The following is a 22,584-nucleotide window of genomic DNA, read 5'->3' as shown; positions in this document are numbered from 1 at the left end:
CCTTTCCTTTCCCCTGTACAGGTGATCTTTAATGTCAGCACTATAAGTCCTTTGTAAGCCCTTGAATGTTTAAACTGCTTTCTGAGCTACATTGAATATTGCTGACTTTAGAAACAAACCAAATCAAAACACTCGGCCTTTTCCCTTGCACGGGACGTCTGCAATCAAGTAACCAACAGGACTTAGACTAATTCTTGAATATTTGATCCTGGTATTTGAGTTTGGCAGGGGTCCATGGGGCACCAAAAAGAAATCTCAGCTGCTGCTCTAGCACCTACAGCAAGGCAGATAAATTAGTACGTGGCAACAGGGCAATCTGGAAGTCACTAATCTCTGAAATGTAATGAAACTATTAAAATGTGACAACCATTTGCTAAGTGCTTGCTTGTGATTTATGGCTCCTGCTCTGAGACTTGCAAAAACTTGTTTAAAGGGGATGCTGGGCCGACCCTTGTGATTTCCACCTCTATACAAGGCCATCTAGCAATCCTTTTTCTTATTGTCAGATCAGTGTCAGCACAAGGACACTGATGCCCAAAAATGGACATTTAAATGAAAATTCTTGACTTATGCCGTTTGGTTTTATTCCTGTGAGAGAGACGGGGGCAGTATTTGGCCTGAGAAAGGTGCGGGATGTTTCAGTGTGAGCCGGGCGCTTCTCAGCCCTCTGTACCTGGCCCGGCACAAACCAAGCCCTGCCACAGTGCAGTTTCTGCCTTTCCTGGTGGTAATGTGTTTATAGGAGCAGGTGCCATGCTTAACAGGGAGGGGGGAAAGGCAACAAAAGACTGCTGTTGAATACATTTTTCTTTGAAAAGTAGTGTTTTGTGGAAGAGTGACTTAATAAAATGTTTGTTTTGGTGGGGGGAGAAAGGCAAGAACGAACCTCCATTCGGGAAGAAAGCAACCACTCTTGTTCCTGGAGACAGAGAAAGGGGCGGGCGTCCCCGCTGTTAACTTCCAAATCCACCAGCGAAAGGTTGCTTTTTGAACGCGCAGCGAGCCATCTTCTCCAGCCTTCCCGGCTGCTTCTGGAGTAATTGCTCCAGCAGGAACGAGTTAACAAGATAAAGAAGAAAGCCCCAGAGCCCCACCTCCTCCCCGCGCGGCCAGGTGTTCCCACGCGTGGGACGCGCCGCGGCGGGACGGTGCGCCCCCGCCCGCTCCCGGGATGCGGTGCGAGCCGGGATCCTCCATCCCAGCCCCCTCCCTGGCGGCGGCGTGAGGAGGAGGAGGAGGAGGAGGAGGAGGTCGGCTCCAGCGCCTCCCCCCTTCCCCGCCTCCCTCCTCGCCGAGCGCAGCGCCCCGAGCATGGAGCCTGCCTGAGACGCTCCGTGCGCTCCGGCAGCTGCTGCGGCGGCACAACATGGAGGCGGCGGCGGCCCCGCCGCTCCCGCTGCTGCTGCTGCTGCGGCTCCTCGCCGCCTCGGTGCTGCGCTGCGAGCCGGGCTCGGCCGGGGGTAAGCTCGTCGGGACGTCGCGGGGCCCGGGCGGGCGGGGAGGCGAGCGCCGCTGTCCCTTTTGTTGTCGGACTTGGGAAACTTTCCCCCGCGCTCCGCCGAGAGCGCGGCGGGGAGGGGCGGGAGCGGGGCCAGGCTCCCGCGGAGGCGCGGGACGCGCACATGGACGAGACGGGCCGGGAGGAGGACGGGAAGCTGCCTGCACCGGTTCCCCCCCGAAACTATTGCTCCTCGCCCCTCTTTCCTGCAAAAAGGGTGCGCAGGAAAAGGAGGCCTCTCCTCTCTGCTCCCTCGGGACATATCCCGTTTGGGGGCGAGGCGGTTTTCCCTCAGGGGTGGCTCAGGTAAACGCGCACAGTTGCAAAAAGAGAGACAAAAGTCGCCCACCCCCCTCGCCCCCCCCCACTCCCGTCCTTCCGCTGTCCCGGGCAGGGATTTCTGTGGAGTTTGGAGGGGTCGGTGTCGGGTGTCGCTCAAACTCTTGGCCGGGCCGGGGAGGGGGTGGGGGGAAGGCGAGTTTGGTGTGCGTGCCCTGTGTTTCCCCCCTCGCCCCAGCTCCGCTGCGAGGCTGCAGGCGGGCGGCGGGGGCGGCGCTGCGGCGGAGGGACCGGCGGGACGCGGCGGGCTGAGGTCCGGCCCGGCCCGGCCCGGCCCGGCCCCGCGGGCGATGCCGGAGCTGCGGTCCGGGTGCCGCGTCCCGGGCATGGAGCCTGCCCTCCGCCTTCCCTTGGCCGTCCCGTTTTCAAGAGTGTGCTAATCCGTTTAAATCACAAATAAGCGGGGGCGGTGCTGTGCCCGCAGCATCCGTGGGGAGCGGGACGGTGTCCGTTCCTCCTCCGTTTCTGCTGCGGGCGGCTTTGCTCCCGACTTTGTCTCGCCCTAGACCGGGAGTTCGAGCTGCATGTGCAAGACTTCTGTTTTTTTGCTGCTGCATGTGCTCTGCCTGGATACATCACCCCGGTGCTTGAGCAAGCCGAAGCCTGGTTGTTGTGATTTCCTAGGCAGTTTAGAAAACTCGGCAGTGCGGCCAAGGCTGTCAGAACATCACCTCAGGGCCTCTTTTTATTAGGCCACCCACCTTTTCAAACCTCCTGTAATTATTAGAACTGTCATTTAGAGCACGAGAACAGGCCATATTCTGCTGGCATCATCATTCTATATTTTTAGTTGGAGCTCTGTGTGGGTGTGTATTATGTATTGCTTATTCTGCCTGGATTATGTCAAAAAGATACCCTTTGTATCGCAGGGTCCACCTTCTCCATACACACTGCCACAATCTTTATAAAAGGTTTCTGAAAACCTGAAATGTGGTTTGTTTCTTTCTGAACACTTATGTTTGTATGAAGATGTTCACATTCCTGCTTGGCTGAATGAAGCTAATGTAGCTTTTGGGGGGGTGGAGGGTGGAAATTGACTTCTAGGGCTCTTACATGAAGGCTCCTTAAAGGATTTCCTTACATTTACTTAAAAGGTTCTAATAGAAAAATCCTTTTTTAAAAAAGAGATAACTTTGCATTTGGAATTCTTAGGAAAATAAGAGTTCATGATAAAACTAAGGAATAAGTTCTGACTTGGAGTTTGGTTTTCTTTCACCTCGTTTGAGAGACAGTGATTAATTTAATATAGTGTATGTTTGGTATCAACAGTCACCTTCCTTAACATGCCCAGAAGAACTCGGCTACAAATGTACCATTTTTAATAATTAGTTAAGGAGTCTTAGTTACAGATCTTAATGACATTGCTTTTGTTCTGCCTGCTTATTAGGAAGGTTTTGTTGTGTTGATCCGGACAGTACTTTTAAGGACAGTTCATCTGTCCTTTTAGAAGGAGCATGGATGTACTGTGAGAGGCTCTCTGTGGATTTAATTCCCCTTCTGAGAATCCCTACTCTCTAAGGAGATGCCTGACTTTTAGCTATTAAAAGTATTTTGATGTGCTTATCTTACAAATATGTAAATGCATCTCTGCACGATTGGGGGATCTGCTGGGAGCTTCTGCAGCACTAAAGCTTCCCTGAAGTTTGGCATGTTGTAATAGATCTTGAATACTCTGGCTATGAAATAATTTTGCTGTAGAGCTCTGAGTTCTTACTCTGTATGTGGTGGTGTCAGGAGTGGTTTTATTTATGTGGTTTGAAATAATGATAAACCTGTTTCAGATATGGCTTGTACTTGACTCATTTCACTGTGAAAAGACAAAATGAACATTGCATTTGGTCCTTCCTTGAAGGGAGGAATTTCTTGCTCATGCAAAGTATTTAATGCTTTTTCATTTTTGTGAAAATGCTGTAAGTTATGGATTCTTACTGTTGCACAGTGGGTATTTCATGTGGGGTCTTAAAATGTCCAAGTAAGTTGAGATAATTCTTGCTTAAGAGCTATCTCAAGAAAAAAATATTTTTACTTAAACTCACAAATGCTTGCTTAACTGTGTCTTGTCATGCACTTGAATGTTTCCCAAAATAGTGAGTTTGTATCTTAGCTTTCTTTAATGTAAGAACTATTTGCCTGATACCAACGAACACAGGATACAGAAGGGTGAAGTGTGACACAGGGAGCTGTGGTAGTTGCAAATATTTGAAACTAGGGATGCAGCATGAAATAAAAAATGCATGTGAGCACAACCAACCCTAAAATGACTTTTAATCCTTACTGTTTACATGAGATAACCTATAGCTAGGGAAACCTGTTCCTGTGTTTAAATGTAGAATGTAGCAGGAAAAATCACTTACTAATTTTATGACAGGGAAATGTGCTATGTAGGAGTCCTCAAGTGCACTTCAGTACCATTTCAGTCAGTCTGTCATTGATTTAGGGAGCTAGGTACTATTTTCCTAGTATTACTATTACTAGAATGATGTGAGGATCTGTCACAAATTATGGTCATAAATTCTCTTGAAATAGTGAGGAAATAGTGAAAGTTCAGGTTGACTGTGAAGTTTAAGTTCATACTTTCAAAGCACTGAGTCTTCTTTCTCCAGGGAAAGTTAAATGGGCTTAACTGTCTTTAGGTATGGTATGTGAACGGATTTGTTACTATTTCATTTTAAATTAAATTATTTAGATTTATTTTAAAGCACACAGAGATGCTTTAAAATCACTCATACTACAGATGCCTGAAATACGTAGATCAGCATGACACATAAAGTCAGTACTTAGAAGAACATGAATGTATTTCATTGATACCTCAGCATAAGTTCCACCCTTGCCTCTTACTGCTTTAGCTTAAGAATTTTTATTTTAGCTGTTTATAATGTAGTTGTTAGTAAAACAGGCTATGGATTTTGTCCCAGCTGTAAATTTTCTCAATCCTGCATGTTTCTTGAATAAAGCAAGCCAAGGTAACTTTTTAGCAAACAGAGATTGTTCCTGGGAACTTGTTATCCTTTAGTGTTATGGTAAGATTTGGCAGCATAACAAGAAATAAAGGTTACAAAACCTCTCCTGGAATATAGACACACCCGACTTTACTCTATAGGACTGTCTACTCTAACTCTGCTTCTAGTTAAAAATTACCCAGCCCTGTACATTTCAAAGCAATTCTCTCTCTTTTTGTCAAAACAGAAATAAATTTCGCTTCGTGAATTTCAATTGGTGGTGCTCAGAAACAGCTATAATAACAAGGTTTAGTTACATGTTAGATCAGTATTTCTTGTGAATTTACAGTATTGTATGAAAGCAGCCTGCCATCTTGAGACTAAGGACAATAATTAGGTTTAAATTCCTTCTTAGAATGAAGAGAAATAAAGTTACCTACAATACCATCTTTCTAAGAAATCCTCTTTTTTTTTTTTTTTTCCTTATGTGTGTAACCCAAGGGCTATTAAACAGTCAAAATGTTTAGCTTTTGTAAGTTCAGAATTTCTCTTGGGAGTTGATGTGGCTGAAAAAAACCCCACAGCACTGAGAACCCTTGAAGGAAATGGGTGTTGTTTTCTGCTTAAGACCTCTCTGGAGATCTCAAATAAGTACCAACCTGAGCTTCAGGGGAGGATTGACAGTACAACAATTACTCCCCCAAGTTTGTGGCACAGGCCAGCAACAATGCAGCTCTACTGTGCACAGTGGAAAACAACATTTTTTCTTAGATTTTGAGGCATGTGGATTGTTCTTTTTTTTTTTTTAATGTATTCTTTCTAACAGGGCTGTCTTAACAACACTGCAAGGTTGTTCACTTAGGATAGGAGCAAATAATTAAGATGCTGGCTAGGCAAACCCATGTGCTGTTTGGACACTGAGGTCTTTCTGAAGAAGATGAAGATGTGCCATCTCCTGATAACTCACATCTGGGACTTGTATACTGGAAAAAGTAATTCTGGAGAGTCCTACTGCCATTAACTTAGGTTATGGAAAAGCTTATGATAGAGTCAAAGGATATTTTTAGCAATTCTTGAGATTTTGTGTGATGAAACAGTTGTGGTGAGAGCAGGAAAGAAAATGGGAACTATGTCCCACAAAGTATTGTTCAGTACAGTTGTTTGTTAGGAGCTTATGGGCCAACAGCTCTTCTGGTTTCTTGTCTCAGAAAAATTGGAATGTGGAACTTAGCAGTGTCTCATCTTTGTGGTTTCTGTTTACTAAAGATTGAAACTATCTGTTAAGCCACACAATTCGACTGAGAAACTCCAAAGAGTGTAAGGAATGGGTGATGGGCTGGTAAGGATGTTGAGGGTCTATGTAATAAACAAGATTTTTAATTTAGCTGTTCTTTCCTTTATTCTTGCTTGACTCACTCTTTGCCTGCCAGCACAGGCAGATGTAAGGTGTCATTTTGTATTCATGTTAAATCCATGGGCAACTTTTGCAAGGATGCCAATGAATTGACACATGCTTGATTTAAATTGGTGTGTTTGCTCTGGATCATAAAAGTGTTAAAGCAATTGAAACTGCTTTCAAACCAATAAATAATTTGTGGTGCGTTAGATTAACTTAATGGAAATAGCCTACTGGGAAAAGAGCTTTCTTGACTGTAAATCAGCTACAGAATTGTCTTCATTTCACAGTATGAAGGCTTTTTGCTATTTCAATAAACAGCACTGACAGCAGATGCAGTAGTAAGTTCTTAGTGAGATTGCCAGTGGTCTGAGAAGCTTAAATGTTGGCGTGTGTATTTAAAATATGCCTGGTTAATAATAATTGTTGAATTCTGTTTGGCACTTTTAGTTTTTGAAATGCTGTATGTATTTTTAGCTAATTCTGAATGTTCTGCAAGGATGGCATCTGTTATTTATCTATTATACATAAGGAAATTGAGCTTCCCCAGTTAAAATTCACTTACTTTAAACAGTGACAAAAGTTGTCTTTGTGGCAGGCAGAATTTTTGAACTCTCATCTTCTGTTGAGACAATAGATGTAAACCAGGTAATTGTTCAATAAATCAAGTGTGATGTTCCTGAGCTGTCATGAAAGGTGATGCAGCTGGGGAAAGGAAGTTGCAAGTGTGTTAAGGTGTAACTCTCCCCTCTGCTATGGAAAGTAGAACTATGGAAACTGTATTTCTGGTTTTTATTTGGTTACACAAAGGTCTTGATTTTCATGTTTTTCTCATGAATTCTTGTTAATGGGCATAAGGAGTTCTGTGAAAGTGTAGTGTTTTTAATTTAGTAGTTCTGTCCTTACAGGACACCTGTTGGCTTGAGTTTTGTCGGGAGATAAACGACTGAGTTAGTTATCTTGACATTTCTTCACATGGCTTAGAATTTGATGACCTTTTGTAATGGTGATTCCAGAGGTTCTCTCATGCCCTTTCTTTAGATGCCATGACTGTACATTTTGTTTATTTCACCATGTTGTTGCATTAAATGTGATGCATTATACATTTTTTAATACAGGATTTGGAAGTGACTTGTTACACATGATAGCTAAGATGATAAATTAGCTCTGGGGGATTCTTGATCCTCAGCCTTCAAGAATTAGACTAGAGGAAGGAGGGGGCAGTCACTAGAGACAGAAGCTTGACCTCTTCTTTCTGTGGTGTTTTCAAGAGTAAAGCAAGGCCAGAGAGTGTGAGTGAGTGTTGTCTGCTTTGTGTTTCTGCGCCTCTGGGCTGATGAGTAGCAGTGGGTTGAATGAACCTGCTTCGTGAACTTCTTGGCTTTGGGATTTGGGAATCAAATACTGTTACTATAATGTGATTTTGCAGATGTTCTTTTTCTTATCTGCTGTTCAGTGCTGGTTTTAACTAAATCAAAAAAAAAAAGGAGTGAAGAATCTGAGAAGACTCAGATGATGAAATTGTGCAGTGCTGCTATAATCTATCGGTTGTTGATACATCATTTGAGAACTCCTCTGGAATTCTGTATGTATTTATGGCTTAAGCCATATACTCCAGGGCTTGAATTAGGCACAGATTATGCTTAACAGCAGTAATAACTTAAATCCTGGTCAATAACTTCAGCATGCCTTCTGTGGAAATTATTATTCCAGTTTCATGGATGCTTTTTCCAGTCCTTGTACTATTTTTCATTAACTTTACACAAAGACATTATTTTCTGTTCTTCCAGATTGAACTTGTACTAGCTGGCCTTAAGAAGGGGAAAAAATCTTTAGAATACAAGAAATATAATTAAATTGTGTGGTTTTGTTTTGTTTTTTTTTTTTTTTTGTTATCACACATCATGCTGTAGAGTATGGCTATCAAGAAGGTCAAGTTCCTTCCTTTCGGCCTTGCTGTAGGAGATGAAATGCTTTTTTAGTGGACTTTCTATCATGGTGGTGATCAGAACTACCTTGTTTGTTCTTAGTATGTGCTCCTGAAGCAAACAGCTGGGTTGTGCGTGGGGCAGGTAAAGACTTTACAGGGCTCCCACCACGACACATCTCTGGGGGCTTTCTGGCTTATGCCGCCTGTATCTTGATTTTTTTGTAGTTAGGATTTTTTTTCCTTGTTTCTCAGACTTTCTAAGTAACATGTCCTTTAAATCTGTTCCTTCAGGTAGGGCTGAAGGGTATTTTTTGTGACATTGAGTGAGTGTTCTGCCACTGCCTTATTGTTATGAGGTTTTGCTGTTCTTGCACCAGTGGGGTGCTTGGGCACTTTGTCATGTTGTTTTTCTTCAGCCCATCATTTCTAGGCTGTTGTGAAAGCTGTGGCATGTTCCTGTGTAACCAGACTTTGTCTGAAGAGGCTGTTGAGTGTTGAAATCTGTGTGGCAAGTTTAAGAAAGTCTTCTAAGCTGATTTCTCTAGTTTTAGTTCTAGAAGTGGAGCATAAATGATACTCAAGGCAATGTGAAAGGCCTCATGTCTTTACTGTAATTATTATTGTTCAAGGGTTATTTTCAAATAACTGATAAAGGACAGTTTCTACAAGTTTTTGTGCAGATACAAAAATAAGATTTTTTGGGGCAAAAAGTGATTGCTTTAGAAGGACAGTCGCAAAGCCGTGGCATTTGGAAATGTTTCTGCTGCGTATTTGTCTTCACAACACTGTTGTTAGTTCTGTGGTGGTTTGACCTTGTCTGGGTGCCAGGTGCTCACCAAAGCTGCTCTATCTCTCCCCTTTTTGACTGGATGGGGGAGAGAAAGTTTAACAAAAGGCTCAAGGGTGGAGGTAAAGACAGGCAGAGATCACTCACCAAGTACTGTTATGGGCAAAACAAACTCAGCTTGGGGAAATTAGTTCAACTTATTACCAATCAAATCAGAGTAGGATAATGAGAAGTGAAACAAAATCTTAAAAATACCTATTCCTCGCCCCTCCTTTCCTCCCTGGCTTATTTAATTTTATTCCTGATTTTCTCCCTCCTCCCTGCCAGCAGTGCAGAGGGACAAGGAAAGGGGGCTGCAGTCAGTTCACCACACATTGTTATCTACACAATAACTTTTTTCCTTGTAATTTTCCCGGGGACGCTCCCAGCACCAGCCATAGGCCTGGCCTTGGCCAGCAGTGGGTCCATGCTGGAGCTGCCTGGCATTGGCTCTATGGGACATGGGGGAAACTTCCAGCAGCTTCTCACAGAAACCACCCCTGTAGCCCCTTCAATTACCAAAACATTGCTACACCAACCCAATACAGGCTCAGTCACTTAGACCAGTGTCTTGCTGATGCCAGGAAAACATATTCAGAAATAGAGCTGTCTTTTTATTTGTTTTACATTTCATTATAGAGGAAGAGAAAAAGTGAGAGTTTGCCTCTTGGATAACAGTTTGTCTCTGGTGATGACAGCGAACGACTCAAGGAAGAAAAGAAATGGAGGTTATGAGATTGATTCTCTGTAGTATAAACAGGCAATGTCTATATGACATACTTGGTATTCTTTTTCAGCACTTGAAGCTAATACAAAAGTCAGTATGCTGTTTCTTGAACTTCTCAAAGCAGCAGAACTTAAAAACCAAACCCCTAATCCTTTGTTTTAAAGAAGGTGTCACCTTTGGCCACTGAATCATAAATTACCCAGTGTTAGATGTATATTGGTCCCTACTTACATTGTGCGTATTGTTCCAAGAGCTTTGGAGGCTTTGTGTAACTAGTTATTTCAAATAAAGTGTCACTTATGTATTCTGTCCCCTTTAAAGAAGTTTACTCATGGCCACCAAGTTTCCTATTTTCTCTGTCACCTTTTGCTTTGTTTTCAGTAGTTGAAAACTTTCTTGTTTTAGAAAAAGCTCAGAGTCGCCTGCCGTATAGGAATGAATTGCAGCATAAAATATTATATAAATGATAGAAATAGTTTTGCTTTAGGTTTTTTTCCCTGATTGCTTCCCCTGCTTGAAATTCAGCACCTTGAAGTATGAGGTGTTTAAGCATCCATGTTTTTTTTTCCAGAGAGAAAATGTTTTAACCTCAGAAATCTGTATTGCTGACTTACCTGGATGCACCTATCTCAAAAGATATAAAAGCAAATTAAACTGCTGAGTTATTTGTGTTCCCAAGTGAGAGCTAAGAGGATGAAAATGCACATGGGTGGCATTTTCCACTTAGAAAGTCTGCCCAGCTTTGGATGATTAAAAAATATCTATACATTATCTGCATCTTCAAAAGCTGAGTAAAAGAAATACGTAGTTAGGGGGAATTTTAACAGTATGGGTTTTAACAGTATGTTTTTTACTGTCTGAATGTTGTAGACTATTACTTATGTTCTAAATCTCCATTTTGCAGGTGTTCAGTGATAGAAAGGGCATACTCAGAAACAGTTACACATCTGGACTTACTTAGGCAAGCTACATGGTGAGAGTAGGTAGGGTGTGGCTAATGCAGGCAAAATTATAGTGGAGCCTCAATAAATTGGAATTGAATCATTTGCAATCCTTCCCTGCCTCTAAAAATGAATTTGGATTTTAATCTCATCTGGCCTATCTTCAACAGCCCTCCCATCCTGAGCCACAAAACCCCTGACTCGATGTCAGCTGTGACTTTGGAACCTGCATGGGAGGAGAAGTTTTTCTGTGATGCTGTTAAAAAGGTGCACTTTTCAATTGCAAAAGCCAGGTATGGTGACTAACAGGAGGAACCACACATCCTCTAAAAAGTGAGGAAATACTCCTCGAGGCTTTTTGAATAGAGTAACTGAATTCTTAAGGGTTCTCATAACTTCTGTGAACACTGTAGCTATTGGTGAAATTTGGAGAAATGCGCAGACACCAGCACAGACGTGAGTGTTGGATATACTTGCAGTGAATAAACCATGATCTGCGGGTGTTCGCTAAGAGTCGCAGACAGCTCGAGTGAGCTCTGTAGCTTGTGTGTAGCTACCAGACCATTTGGTTTTTCTGGAACAGAGACAGAGTTGCTTCTAGTTCAGAAAAATGCTGACATAGGCAGAAGTAATCTTCTGCAAGGTCCTGGCTAGTTTATGGTGAAGTATTTACACCGGGAAGAGTGGGAGACTTTGGGGGGACAGGGTGGTGGTGGGGAGGTTTTCCTCATATGTCTATGTGTGAGCATATATGCAATAAGTATCTATGTTCTCACGTGCTTGCACACTTGGTTAACCAGTTTCTCCTGCTCTGTTTTTTCCCCTTTTCATTCTAATGGCTGTGTTATTGAATAACCTCCTGTTTCTGAAAAAAAAAAATCTCCATAAGCCAGAAAACCACAACCATACTTTTTGTGTAGACTTGAATGCCTGATGTTAGCTGTTGATACAGAATTGTGAGGAGAGTTTCACAGTTGCCAAGTATGGGACTGGAATTCAGTATACCTGGATTTGGTTTTGGTGGTGTTACCAAAGCATGGCCTGAGCTCTGTGATCTCACAGCATTTTGTCTGAGAACAGGTGACAGTGATACAGAAATGGTCTCTGAATGCATCTTGGGGTGTTTTACACAAGAAGCACTTCAGAGTCATCTTCTCCTGTGCATATGGTTTTTAAATAACCATCTAGGAGTAACCCTACTTTGTTTGACTCCATTGCATTGTTCTCTTAATGACTGTTGTTCCATTAGAGAGGAATGAAGCCTCAAACTAACAGGATGATAGGTAAAGTATTCCTTAAAAGGCAGGGCAATGAGTATTTATTCATCAATAGTGTATGCCTGATCAGTGTTCTGCATCTAAATATTTGACCTTGCATAATCACTTTCTACCCCTTTTGCAGTCTTTACTTTACAATTTCTGCATGCAGTATCACTTTCCTATATTGGTAGTATTTTTTTTTAACTTGAAAGCTCTTCTAGGCAGACATCTTGTATATTGTTTTTAAAACTTCTACCTGCTTCCTTTGTGTTGTTCCCCCCTCTACCCCAACTGTGTGAAGAACCAAGTCTGCTAAAGGCTGAACTGTCTGTAGGTGGGTAATTTTTATTACCCAGTGTTCAGGAGAGCTCTTGGGAACTTGCTGGGTTACTTCCCTAAGTAGGATGATGAGGCAGCATCACTGAATGAAAGGCAGAAAACCAAACCCTAAGCCAAACAAGAAGCCAGCCCCAAACCACCCTTCTATTTCTGGCAGTTCGGAAAAGCTGCCTGCTGTCCCTTTAGCATGTGGCTCCGCTAACATTGTCTACCCATGACAGAATTGGTAAAACTGGAGAAGCTGCAGCTGAGCGTGTGTTTGAGGATTGCTGCTTTTTATTCAGTCTAGGGCACAACAGAGAGAAGATGAGCACATGGAAATACTTTGCTTGTGGCCTCTTGTTGATGTTATCTCTCAACTTGCATGGTCCAAATTAAGGTTTTCATTGTTACCTGCAAAAGACGTAAGTGATCTAGGATTCATTTACCTTAGGTATTAACCACCTTGACACATCTTGTCCTTCACCATCTTGTGACAGTAATTAGTTCATGGAAAATAACTCTGGTTGCTGATTCCCAGGTTGTGGAACTCCTGGCATGTGGAGATACAGAGCACATCTGGTGCTGGTCCTCAGAGGCAGAATACAGCCAGCCCAGAGCTTATTGCATGTGGGGAATGATGCAAGTGACTTGTTTTCTCTGAACAATGGCTATGGGATCTTTGTGAGTGTTGGCCTCTTGCCTGTTGGGTGGTTTCTCTTTGGGATTTTTTTTTTTTTTTTTTTTTCCTGAGGAAGTCTGTGTGCAATGAGGGAGGATGTGGACTACTGTAAGTTCTTGATACAGCTGACTTGGTCCTCCAAGCAGTCTTTGCTTTCTGACAGTGGTGCTCTTATATATGCAAAATGCCTGCTTCTGCCACAGTAGAAAACACTTGGTAGATTCAGGTAAAGATTCTGGGGCCCTGTGTTTTGTGCTTTTCTGACTCTTGGGATTCTGTGCAGTCTCTTGCAGGGCCATAGTAGAAGGTGTTTTATCTAAAGTAGATGTACTGAAGTGTTCAACTTTGAGGAACTTACTTGGAGCCTGTTAGACTCTCCTTCCTTGTACTGATTATCAGGCTTTTGTAGGGTAACAAAACTTGCTTTGTTTGAGGTAGAATATGAATTCAAAATCTAACAGCTATTCCACAATTACTTCCCCTGGGGTGCTTGTATTTTGGAATGGTTTCCCCACAAAGATTAGTTCTGGAATACTTTATTATGGTCTTGTATTCCTCTTGGTCTTGGAACTCATTTCGCACTATGGGGATTGAGAGTGAGTTACAGGCTCACGTTACTGATTCGCATCTGCTGGTCACATCTTGATGTAAGCTGGTTGTTTATAACATGTCATATTTCCATTCACTTGTTGATAGCCTCTTAGGACCCTTTTGTCCACTAATGGTGGTTTCTGAGGGGGGAAGCCTTCCAGCAGTCTGTGGGAACACTTTGGGTCACATGGCAAGAGTATCCTTCAGGCACATTTGGCCCTTGATTGGCAATGAGGCAGAGGCGGGTGGGAGGACTTGTTTGAATGGACAGCAGGAAAAATGTTGATTTGCTTGGGAAGCCATGATGTAGGACAGGTACACTCAACTCATGTGTACTGTTGTGGGGTAGGAATTTGTTCTGTTACTTGTAAATTCTGCTGTTCTGTTTTTTAATTACTGTTAAATTCTCCAGGTCTTTAGATCCCTGACCATTTGTTGTGATGAAGCTGCTTTACATATTCTTTCCTGCTTATTTTGAATCTGTAGCAGCAGGTTTGTTTGGTTTTTTGTTGTGTGGGTTGGTGGTTTTTGGGGTTTTTTTTGGGTTGGGTGGTTTTTTGGAGGGTTTTTTTTACTCATTTAAATTTTATTATTAAAACCTTGGTCTCTGTTGGAAGCTAAAATGACTTCAGGTGTCTCTTTGCTGATGTGCAAGTACCATATGATGTTCCATTACTAATGAAAAGCCTTTGCATGGTTTCTCAAGTCTTGGGCATCAACTGGAGATTTTGGGGAAGTTGCAGGGATAAAAATATAACTTGTCAGCTGCTGTGCTCTGAATTACAGGTGCATGCAGTGCTTTCTACTGTGTAACTTGTCTTCTGCTTTATTGTGAGGCAGAAGCAGTACACCAAATTCTACAAAAACCTCAGATTTCCTCCAGGAACTAATATGGATAATTTTTTTCTTTTTAATTTGAAGTGTTTTGTATGCAAGAATAGAGCAGTCAAGCACAGTGGGCGATGTTTAAATGTTACGTGCACACATTTAAAACTGAAAAAAGAAACTTTAGCACCAGTTTGTTATTCCAAAGACTGAATTAATGTTGGCTGTTTATTAAAGGGAATGGACTTCACAGGGTTATTTTCGTATTTAAACTTCAGCAGGACACTGGGAACAGATTACTGTGAGTATTTGAGTAAATTGTGTTTGCTTAGTGTGCTTGGCAACATTTCTTTTAATGAAAGTTTAGCTTTTAAGCTATTGAAATTCAATTCCAAATCTTTGACCTTCACCGGGAAGGTAAGATGAATGGGAAGAAAAACCGGTGTGGGGTTTTTTTGTTTGGTTGTTTTTTTTTTGTTTGCGGGTTTTTTTGGGTTTTTTTTTGCAGTTATTGATGTGTATGATGTCAGTTGTAAGATCTCTTTTGTGTATGTGGCCAGAAATGACTGTGTTTTATTATCTTTATTCAGAAAGACTTTGAAACATGGAATGTTAATTTATTCAAAGCCTTGTCATAAATATTGCTTAATCCTAAGAGGAAAATTTTTGCTGGGATGATCCCAAAATACTGACAAATAGATTGAGTGTACATAGATAGGCAGGCAGAGAATGATTTCTCCCATGTTTGGCTGGTCAGACTCTCCTGGATCCTACAGATCTCCCAACTTCATCTCCACCTGTTGCACTGGCCAAGCAGTAATGGTTTCAAAAGTCTTCCCAGTATCTGAAATGGCACAAAACTTCCTAGTTCTGACAGCTGCAAGTTCATGTTAAAAATAAGATTTCCTGAAACTTGTCTATTGGCTACCTCAAAGCACATCTCTCTATGTCTTTGTAAGATAGGCACTACCAGAAAAGGCCTGAATTTTATTTATTTGCAGTTTATTCTTTAGGTTTTAGTTATTTTTTTACTCTTCCTCAGAGGCTTATTTGAACCAGAACCCAACAACTGATTCTATTACTCCTTCCTTAATTCTCGAGAATGGTTGTGTGGGGTTTTTTTTTTTGTGTGTGTGGGTTTTTTCCCCCTCTCATACAATATACAGGCAAAGATAATGCAAATGAAGTTGCAGCAATGGAATGCCATTCAGTGAATTTACTAATTTTATATATTTTAGAGCTACTGAGAACTTTTTGTAACTGATGGTGTTACACTAAACCAGGAGCTTGTTGAAAACACCTGGCGTAGATTAGGACAAGGCTGTGTTTCAAATGGAGTGTTTTGTCCAGTGGTTTCAGTTGAAGTAGCATTCTGCTTCAATTCTGTGCTCCTTCTAGTGACAGCATAAAAATGTGTGGCCATGTAGTAAACTAGGCCTGAAAGTAACCTGCTTAGTTATCTTCTGTTTTGTGGGATATCTTATCCTTACTCATTGTTTTAGTTATTATTTTATTGGTTTAACTTCCTTCTGTTCTTCTGACACCAGTCTCCCCCCTCTGTCAAACATTATTAATAAATCCCTGCATCAGAGAGGGGAAAGAGGGAGACTGATCAATGACATAGGCTAAAATGTGACTTAAATTTTCTTTAGTCTAATAAAACTGTGATACTGAAAGATCAAGGATTTGATGGGTCTAACTTATTCAACTTTGAAGGAAGGATGATGCCACATGTTTCTATGCAATTCACATGTTGCACAGCCTGTGACGTTGGGGGTGTTGGGGGTTCTTTTTTAAATAAAAAAAAAAATCTAAGCTCTCTGTGTTATTTTTGCAAGTCTTTAATTGTTTGTGCTGCACCTCATTAGTGACAAGAATAGCATCTTGGAGAATCTTCTGAGCAATGCAGAAATGGAGCATGTGTTCGCATTTATAGTGTGATGTGATGTGAAGGAGGGTTAATTGTATGGATTAACTGTTCTCTGGAGTAGATAGATGTTTTCTCCTTTGATGTTGTGGTGTCCTTGGACAATTAATGCATGAGCTGAAGTTTTTGGTTTGAAAATTTCAGTTTAAGTAGTCTTTAGAAATGTTTGGTGTAATTTGATGTCAAGTCTTATTATCTCATTAACATATATATATATGTGTGTATGTATGTTTATATCTATATAAAAATGTCCTCTGCATTATGAGGTTTTATAAAGGAAACAACTTAATGCTATAATCAGTGGAAGATATTCTTGAGAGGTTTTAGGTGCCCTAACTTCCTCCAAGTAAAGAATCTTCTCATTACAGAGCTTCTTGATGCCCAACAGTGAATTGGTGATAATGACTTGCAGTTACTGGCCCATGGGTAGCTTTTATAAAGCAAGTTGGTGGTTTTGAATCTCCTTGCTGTAGGAGATTCATGTATCTCACAGTACTGCTCCACATTGCAAGTACTGGTCACAGCAAAGGAGACAAAACCCTCTGAATTGTCCTCATAAGTGAGTTACTTCCTTCACCCAAGTGAAGTCTCTTGATATCAAGGGTGACCCATATTGCCCATGGTAATTAATAGAAGACTGACATAGGTAGGGAGTTCTGGATTTTAGGTCCCCTTTTTAAAGGAGAAAAAGTTTCAGTTTTCATTTGCATCTTAGTTCATTTCTGTACCAGATGAGCTTGATAAAGGGCTTTCCTATTTCTACTTGGTGCTACTATTGTTGCAATACTACAGTATTTTCTGTTAGGACAAGGTGATGGTTGCCTTAACTCTGAGCTATTACTTAGTTACAGGAGCTACCTCAGTTTAGTATAGAAGTGAAGGGTTTTTTGTCAACTGTGCTTCGAGTGTTTGTTTGGTGAGGCATGGGGTGTTTTTGTTGTTTTTGGTTTTGTTGGTAGGTGTTTTTTTGGTGTTTTTGAGGAAAAAGCAGTTTTTCATAAAAAGTGAATGCTTTTGTGGTCTAGTTTACATGTAGTTTTTAGAGAAGGTAGGTTTTTCCTCTAGTTTAACAATACTCTGGCTATTCAGCCTTCTCTTTCAGACAGTACATCAAAGGTTAGGTGAATGCAGACAACATGTTCAATTTTCTTGCATTTCACAAATGAAATTTAAGTTGTCTTCTGTTTGCTTTTGAAACTATTCACATAAGCCTTACATTTGGAGCATAATATATTTTTAAGCAAATCTTCCATCTTCAGTATGTAGGGGAAAAAGCCCTTCCCTTTGCATGTAAATCTGTGGGTTAAATTGAGTTTATAAGCTCCTATTGTATTATAAGAGGGCAGATGTTTGTTTTGTATTTAGTCATTGTCATTCATACCTGGAGGGAATTACTTAAATGCAAATGCTCATTTCTTGTTGCATTTCATGTTTATTAACAGTCTGCTGCACAGTCTTGGTTATGAAAAGTTAAAAAGCAGTTGCTACTTGACAGTGTGCTGGTGTCTGACATTTCTGGATTGGAAACATGATTTTAGGCTGTGGGTCATACATAGCTTTTTGTATTAACAGTTGTATTTTGTTGTGTTTTTAATAAGCAAAAGGATATGCACAAGTTTAATAGAGAGGATGGGATCCAGGACATTTTAACTTCGAAACAGTCTGCCACAGCTGGAAATAGAAGAGGTGTAAAACTGGTTCTAATAAGCTTACTGTGCTAAAAGGCTTTCACCAGACAGGACAAATGGCACTGCTCCTTAGTGCAGCTGTGAGTGTGTTCAGTGCTGGGCAGAGCATTGCAGTGTGAGTGTGTTACGTGTGTTCTGCCTCAGACGCCCAGTCTGGTGTCTGAAGGACTGCAGTATTTGTTAATTTTTCTCAACTGTTGTGTGTGGTTGAAATAGTTGTTAGGAATACCATTCTCTGAAATGCCCTGGATGTTTTCCAGATACCAAGAGAGAAATGTTCCTGCTGTGAAAGTCCTGGGTCATGTCTTCATTGCTGAAACAGGTGTTATTACTACACTGATACTGCAATCTTGATGTGAAATTCCCGATAGAGTCAGTGCAATTCTGCGCAGCTTATGAAATCTTGGGTGAGGAGTGAAATAATGCCGCTGACTTTTTACTTGATGTAAAATTTCCAGTTCTCCTCGGGTACCTTTATATTAAAATAGCTATCTCAATGGAAAATTTACATCTTTCTCTTTAGCAATGAAGGCACAGCTAAGCAGTGCAAATGAAGGGGGGCGAAAGACAATATGGTGCATGAAACAGGATGATCAGATCACTCGTGGCCATACATTGCTGGAGTTAGTTTTGTTATAGGATAAACAAATGCATTTTGTTCTGTCCTGCACGATACTGCTTCCTTGTGTAATGCTTACAGGCTCGTGCCCTTCCTTCTGCAGAAATCCTGTTGCTGTTTATCAGAAATCCTGTTTCTTATTTGCAGTACACCTTGTCTAGGCTGCAAAGGAATGGGAGATTTGGGGTGGTTGAGATAATTCCTAAACCATTCATCATAGTAAAATCTATGCCTTTTGTACAAAAAAAAAAAAATTGCAAGGTAGCTTGAGGTATGAAAAATAGCTGTTAATTTGTCTGGAAAAAAACCACTGGCTATGGTTCCACTGTGGTCCTGATTAGCATGCTGGGCTCTTGCCTTGGATGTGCTGTGGACTGCATGACCCTTAATCCTGGTCCTCTGTGGGTTTCCTTTCATTCTTTGCCTTGTGTTTCTGGACAGCAAGTTTGTCAGCTGTGACAGTCCTTCCCAGTGTGCCCACATGGAGTCTTTCAGGGTGCAAATCACAATTCTGGCTTGTAGGAGTCTCCATAGTATGAATGACCACAGTTCATGTTGTGTAAAGTTTGTTGTTTCCTTTTTTTTTTTCCCCCTCCCGTGTTTCTCTGCAGAGACAAATTTGACTTACTTCTGATCCCCCCTCACCCCCTTTTACAATGAATTTCAGGTTTTTTTTAGACATTCATTTCCTTTTTTGTTTGGGAAAGGCAGATATATGTTGGGTTAAAAAAATAATTAGGCTTGGCTGTTTATTCAGGTGGGGAAATCATGTAGAAGAAAAAGGAAGAATTAAGTATTGAAATGACCTGGGAAGAAAACAATAATTTTTTTTTTTCTTTTTATATCTTAGCTCTTTCTGGAGTTAACCTGCTGTCAAACTTGAGGTGCACCATGCTTTTCGAGTACCTCTCCTGCTTTTTATGTTTCTGTAATATGAGAGTATTCTACAACATTGTGGCAGCTTCTCTTGCCTATGCAGTGCAGACAGTTAATTTCTTATGCCACTAAGATGTTATTGAGACTCGCATGAAAATTTCAAGAGGCAAATAAGGTTAACTTGAAAAATAAGAAATAATTTGTTGTAGCTCTACATGGAAATAATTAAAAATCTTTAGTTTGGGAGTATGTGCATGGCTAGGTTTATGCCTAAAGCATAGGAGTACAGCAGACCTATGCATACCAATGTATTCTTTTTTATAAGCACAAAACCTCTTCTAAAGCTCCTTCCCCTGAGCACTGTGTGGACAAGACACATAAGAGAAGGTGCTCTGCAGGTCTGTCTGCAATATTCTGGCTGCAGCTGAGCTGGGCAAAGAAGTTGCCTTATTGCTTTTTATAAAATCTGTATGACTTTTGAAACCAAGATCCTTTTGACAGGATCAGCTCAAGGAGAGCAACTGTGTGTGCAGTCAAATGGGCAGATTTCAGGATACTAAAACACCTGTGGCCTAGCAGGAGACAGGGGCATGGGGAGTAACATGCCAGTGGGGAGGGACAGGAATGGCTGGCCAATTCAATCAGACAGCAGAACAAACCCCATCTGACCCAGCCCAAAGCTAAGGGCATATTTAAATCAAGATCCCTCCTAACACAGTGCAGCTGCAGTTTGATTTGCACAGTTTTTGGGTTTTTTTTTTTTTTTTTTTTTGCAGTTTTTTTTTTTGCAGTTTCACAGCCTTCTCTTGGTGCACCACATCAGCACTTCTTTAATATTGCTTTTAGTCTCTTTTTTGGGTTTCTCATCCTTGATTATACACCACTGTATCAATGGATGAATGGATGCATGTCACACAATTCTGCAGACGCCAAGGAAAGTGACCAGTTAATAATCTTGAGCAGTAATTAGCTGTAAAAATAACAAAACAAAAATGTTAAACATCTCCTGTGTAATTTACCTTTTAAAGCCCCAAATTTCCACTGCCTCTCAGGTTTTCTTAATTTTTAGATAATTATCTAGACTCAAAACCTTTTCCAAAATCCATATGAGGCATTCTGGGGCTGAATTCTAAAACATGTTTCCCATCTTGCACATACAAACTACCAGTCTATAAATTTAGGTACAGAACTAATGCAATCTGCTTTCTTTTGAATATTATCAACACTTCTCCAAATGTGGAGACTCTTTTATTCTGGAGGATTTGAGCTAGCAACTGTGTTTTCTGGAAATGTCCTTAAATTTTACGTTGTGGAGAGACAAATAACATAGATGATTATTTTATGTTTCTTCAGCTAAGCTACCAGAAGATCTTCTTTTTTGTAGTTCCATCAGTACAAACACTCCAGATAACTTGCATGACAAATACTGACCTTAAAAAGATAAAAGGAGCCATAAGGAATTGATTTGGTTGCATCAATGTTCTTGGCTAAAGCAGAGTCATCTTCTGCAAGGAGTGATCTGCAAAGCTTGGAACAGGTTGTTCTGTTTATTTACTGCCTTTGAGATGGTAAATTAGGTATTACCAGTGATATAAGTACAAGCACAAAGTTGCAGGTATCATTATCTGAAATAACCTTTTTCACCTCATCCTCTTTATTTTTTCCTTCCTAACAAGCTCTCACTAAACCTAAATCTTGAATATTTGACTGGAACGTAGTCTGCACAGAACTCAGAAGTCGTGTCTACAAGTTGGCACTAAAATCTTCTCTTAACTTTACACCCTTTAAAGCTCAGTATCATGTAGCAGGTTCCATTTAACAAGGTGGTTTTATTTGGGAATATTCTTAAATGTTAGAAGAAAACCATGACAAATTGTGGAACCTACATTTGAGACTTGACTGCATTTTTGTTCCAATGAGTAACATTTGTCAGCAGCTGAATCCAGCACATGCTATTTCTGAGTCTCTTTTTCTGCAATTTGCAAATACAGTACATATTGTACCTTTGGTGGAAATAGAAATAAAATATCTTTTTTTCAGCTTTCTAAAGATTTTTGTTTTTTGGAGTTAACATAACATCTGGAACTGGAACGAAAAATTGGAAACAATTCAGATCAGAAACAAGCATACCTTTGTCAAGCCTGTATTTGTTTAAGCCCTGGATAAAATTTGCAAGCCAAATTTTCCAAATTATGTAGAACTGCTATTTTATCCATTAAAAGTTTGGAACCCTCATCACTGTGTAATCTACTATTATTGGCCAGACAGCTGTCTGCCAAACCAAGGAGGAATACTGAAAAAGAAAAAACAACAGAAAAGAACCTTGCTCCCATTGACATCCAGAATCTAAAAAGGGGACACTGCAGGGATTTTTCCATTTGTGGATTGACCTGAACTGTTGTTCCCAGAAAAAGTAATGTTTAGATGTTCAAGGAAGCCACCCATTTGTCCAAGTTTTTCTAAACCAGTTTATGCAGAAGTAGGACAAATCTTCAGTTTGCTCTGCAGTTTTAAAATTGTGGAGCATATTGTGGGGGTGGGGGGAAATCCACGCCTATTACATTTAGAATAACAACAGGAAAATTGTTGCCATGTACTCTGCATCACAGAATGTGAAACATCCAAGTATATTTTTTTCCTGTCACATCCCCCAACCCTATTTTTAAGCACTGCCTTCGGCACTTACCCATTTTGGCAAAGCCCAACAGCAGTATTGTGTAAGAGACTACTTCAGTGCCACTTCTGCTTATTCTAAAATCAGAAAATACCAGAAATCTCAATGGACAGGCTGTATCCCACTTTTGTGGGTACAAGCAGAGTGCCATATTAATTCTCACAAAGAAAACTGCCGTGAGTCCTGTGTGGAATATGGTGAACATTGTTACGGAATTGGAGCAGTTGTTGGTGAAGTTAATGGTATTAGGCAAAATGCAGGTATGTACTTTAAAGAATCCTTAATCAAAATGTGAAACCTCACTGACAAAACAATGAACCCGTTGTTGAAGTGAATGTGCCTGTGATAAGAATCTCTCTTTCTATGATGATATCTTGTCAGTGACTTGCTGAGTGATTTGCCTCAGAACATGGTTGTCAGAGACTTCTGAACTGAGTTTTCGGCAGAGGTAGGGGCACTATGGGCTTTTGCATGAGAAACACTACAAAGCAAGACTCCTCTTCCTTCAGTGCAAGTAATTTGTCATTAA

At 40.8% G+C, this 22,584-nt stretch overlaps 1 protein-coding gene across 1 annotated transcript in view; it reads left to right on the top strand.

Moving 5' to 3' along the window:
• The first annotated feature begins 1,277 nt into the window (after window positions 1-1,277).
• The window catches only part of LRP5 (LDL receptor related protein 5), a 134,928-nt gene continuing 113,621 nt past the window's right edge, over window positions 1,278-22,584 (top strand). Inside the window, exon 1 of the mRNA XM_068193808.1 lies at window positions 1,278-1,460. Within this exon, the coding sequence (XP_068049909.1) occupies window positions 1,367-1,460 (94 nt within the window). The 5' untranslated portion in view covers window positions 1,278-1,366. The remainder of the gene's footprint in view (window positions 1,461-22,584) is intronic.

The sequence above is a fragment of the Anomalospiza imberbis genome, chromosome 6 (genome assembly GCF_031753505.1).
Source record: "Anomalospiza imberbis isolate Cuckoo-Finch-1a 21T00152 chromosome 6, ASM3175350v1, whole genome shotgun sequence".
In the NCBI taxonomy this organism is placed as follows: Eukaryota; Metazoa; Chordata; class Aves; order Passeriformes; family Viduidae; genus Anomalospiza; species Anomalospiza imberbis.
Note: the sequence above shows the minus strand (reverse complement) of the source record. Positions and strands in the feature narration are given on the sequence as shown.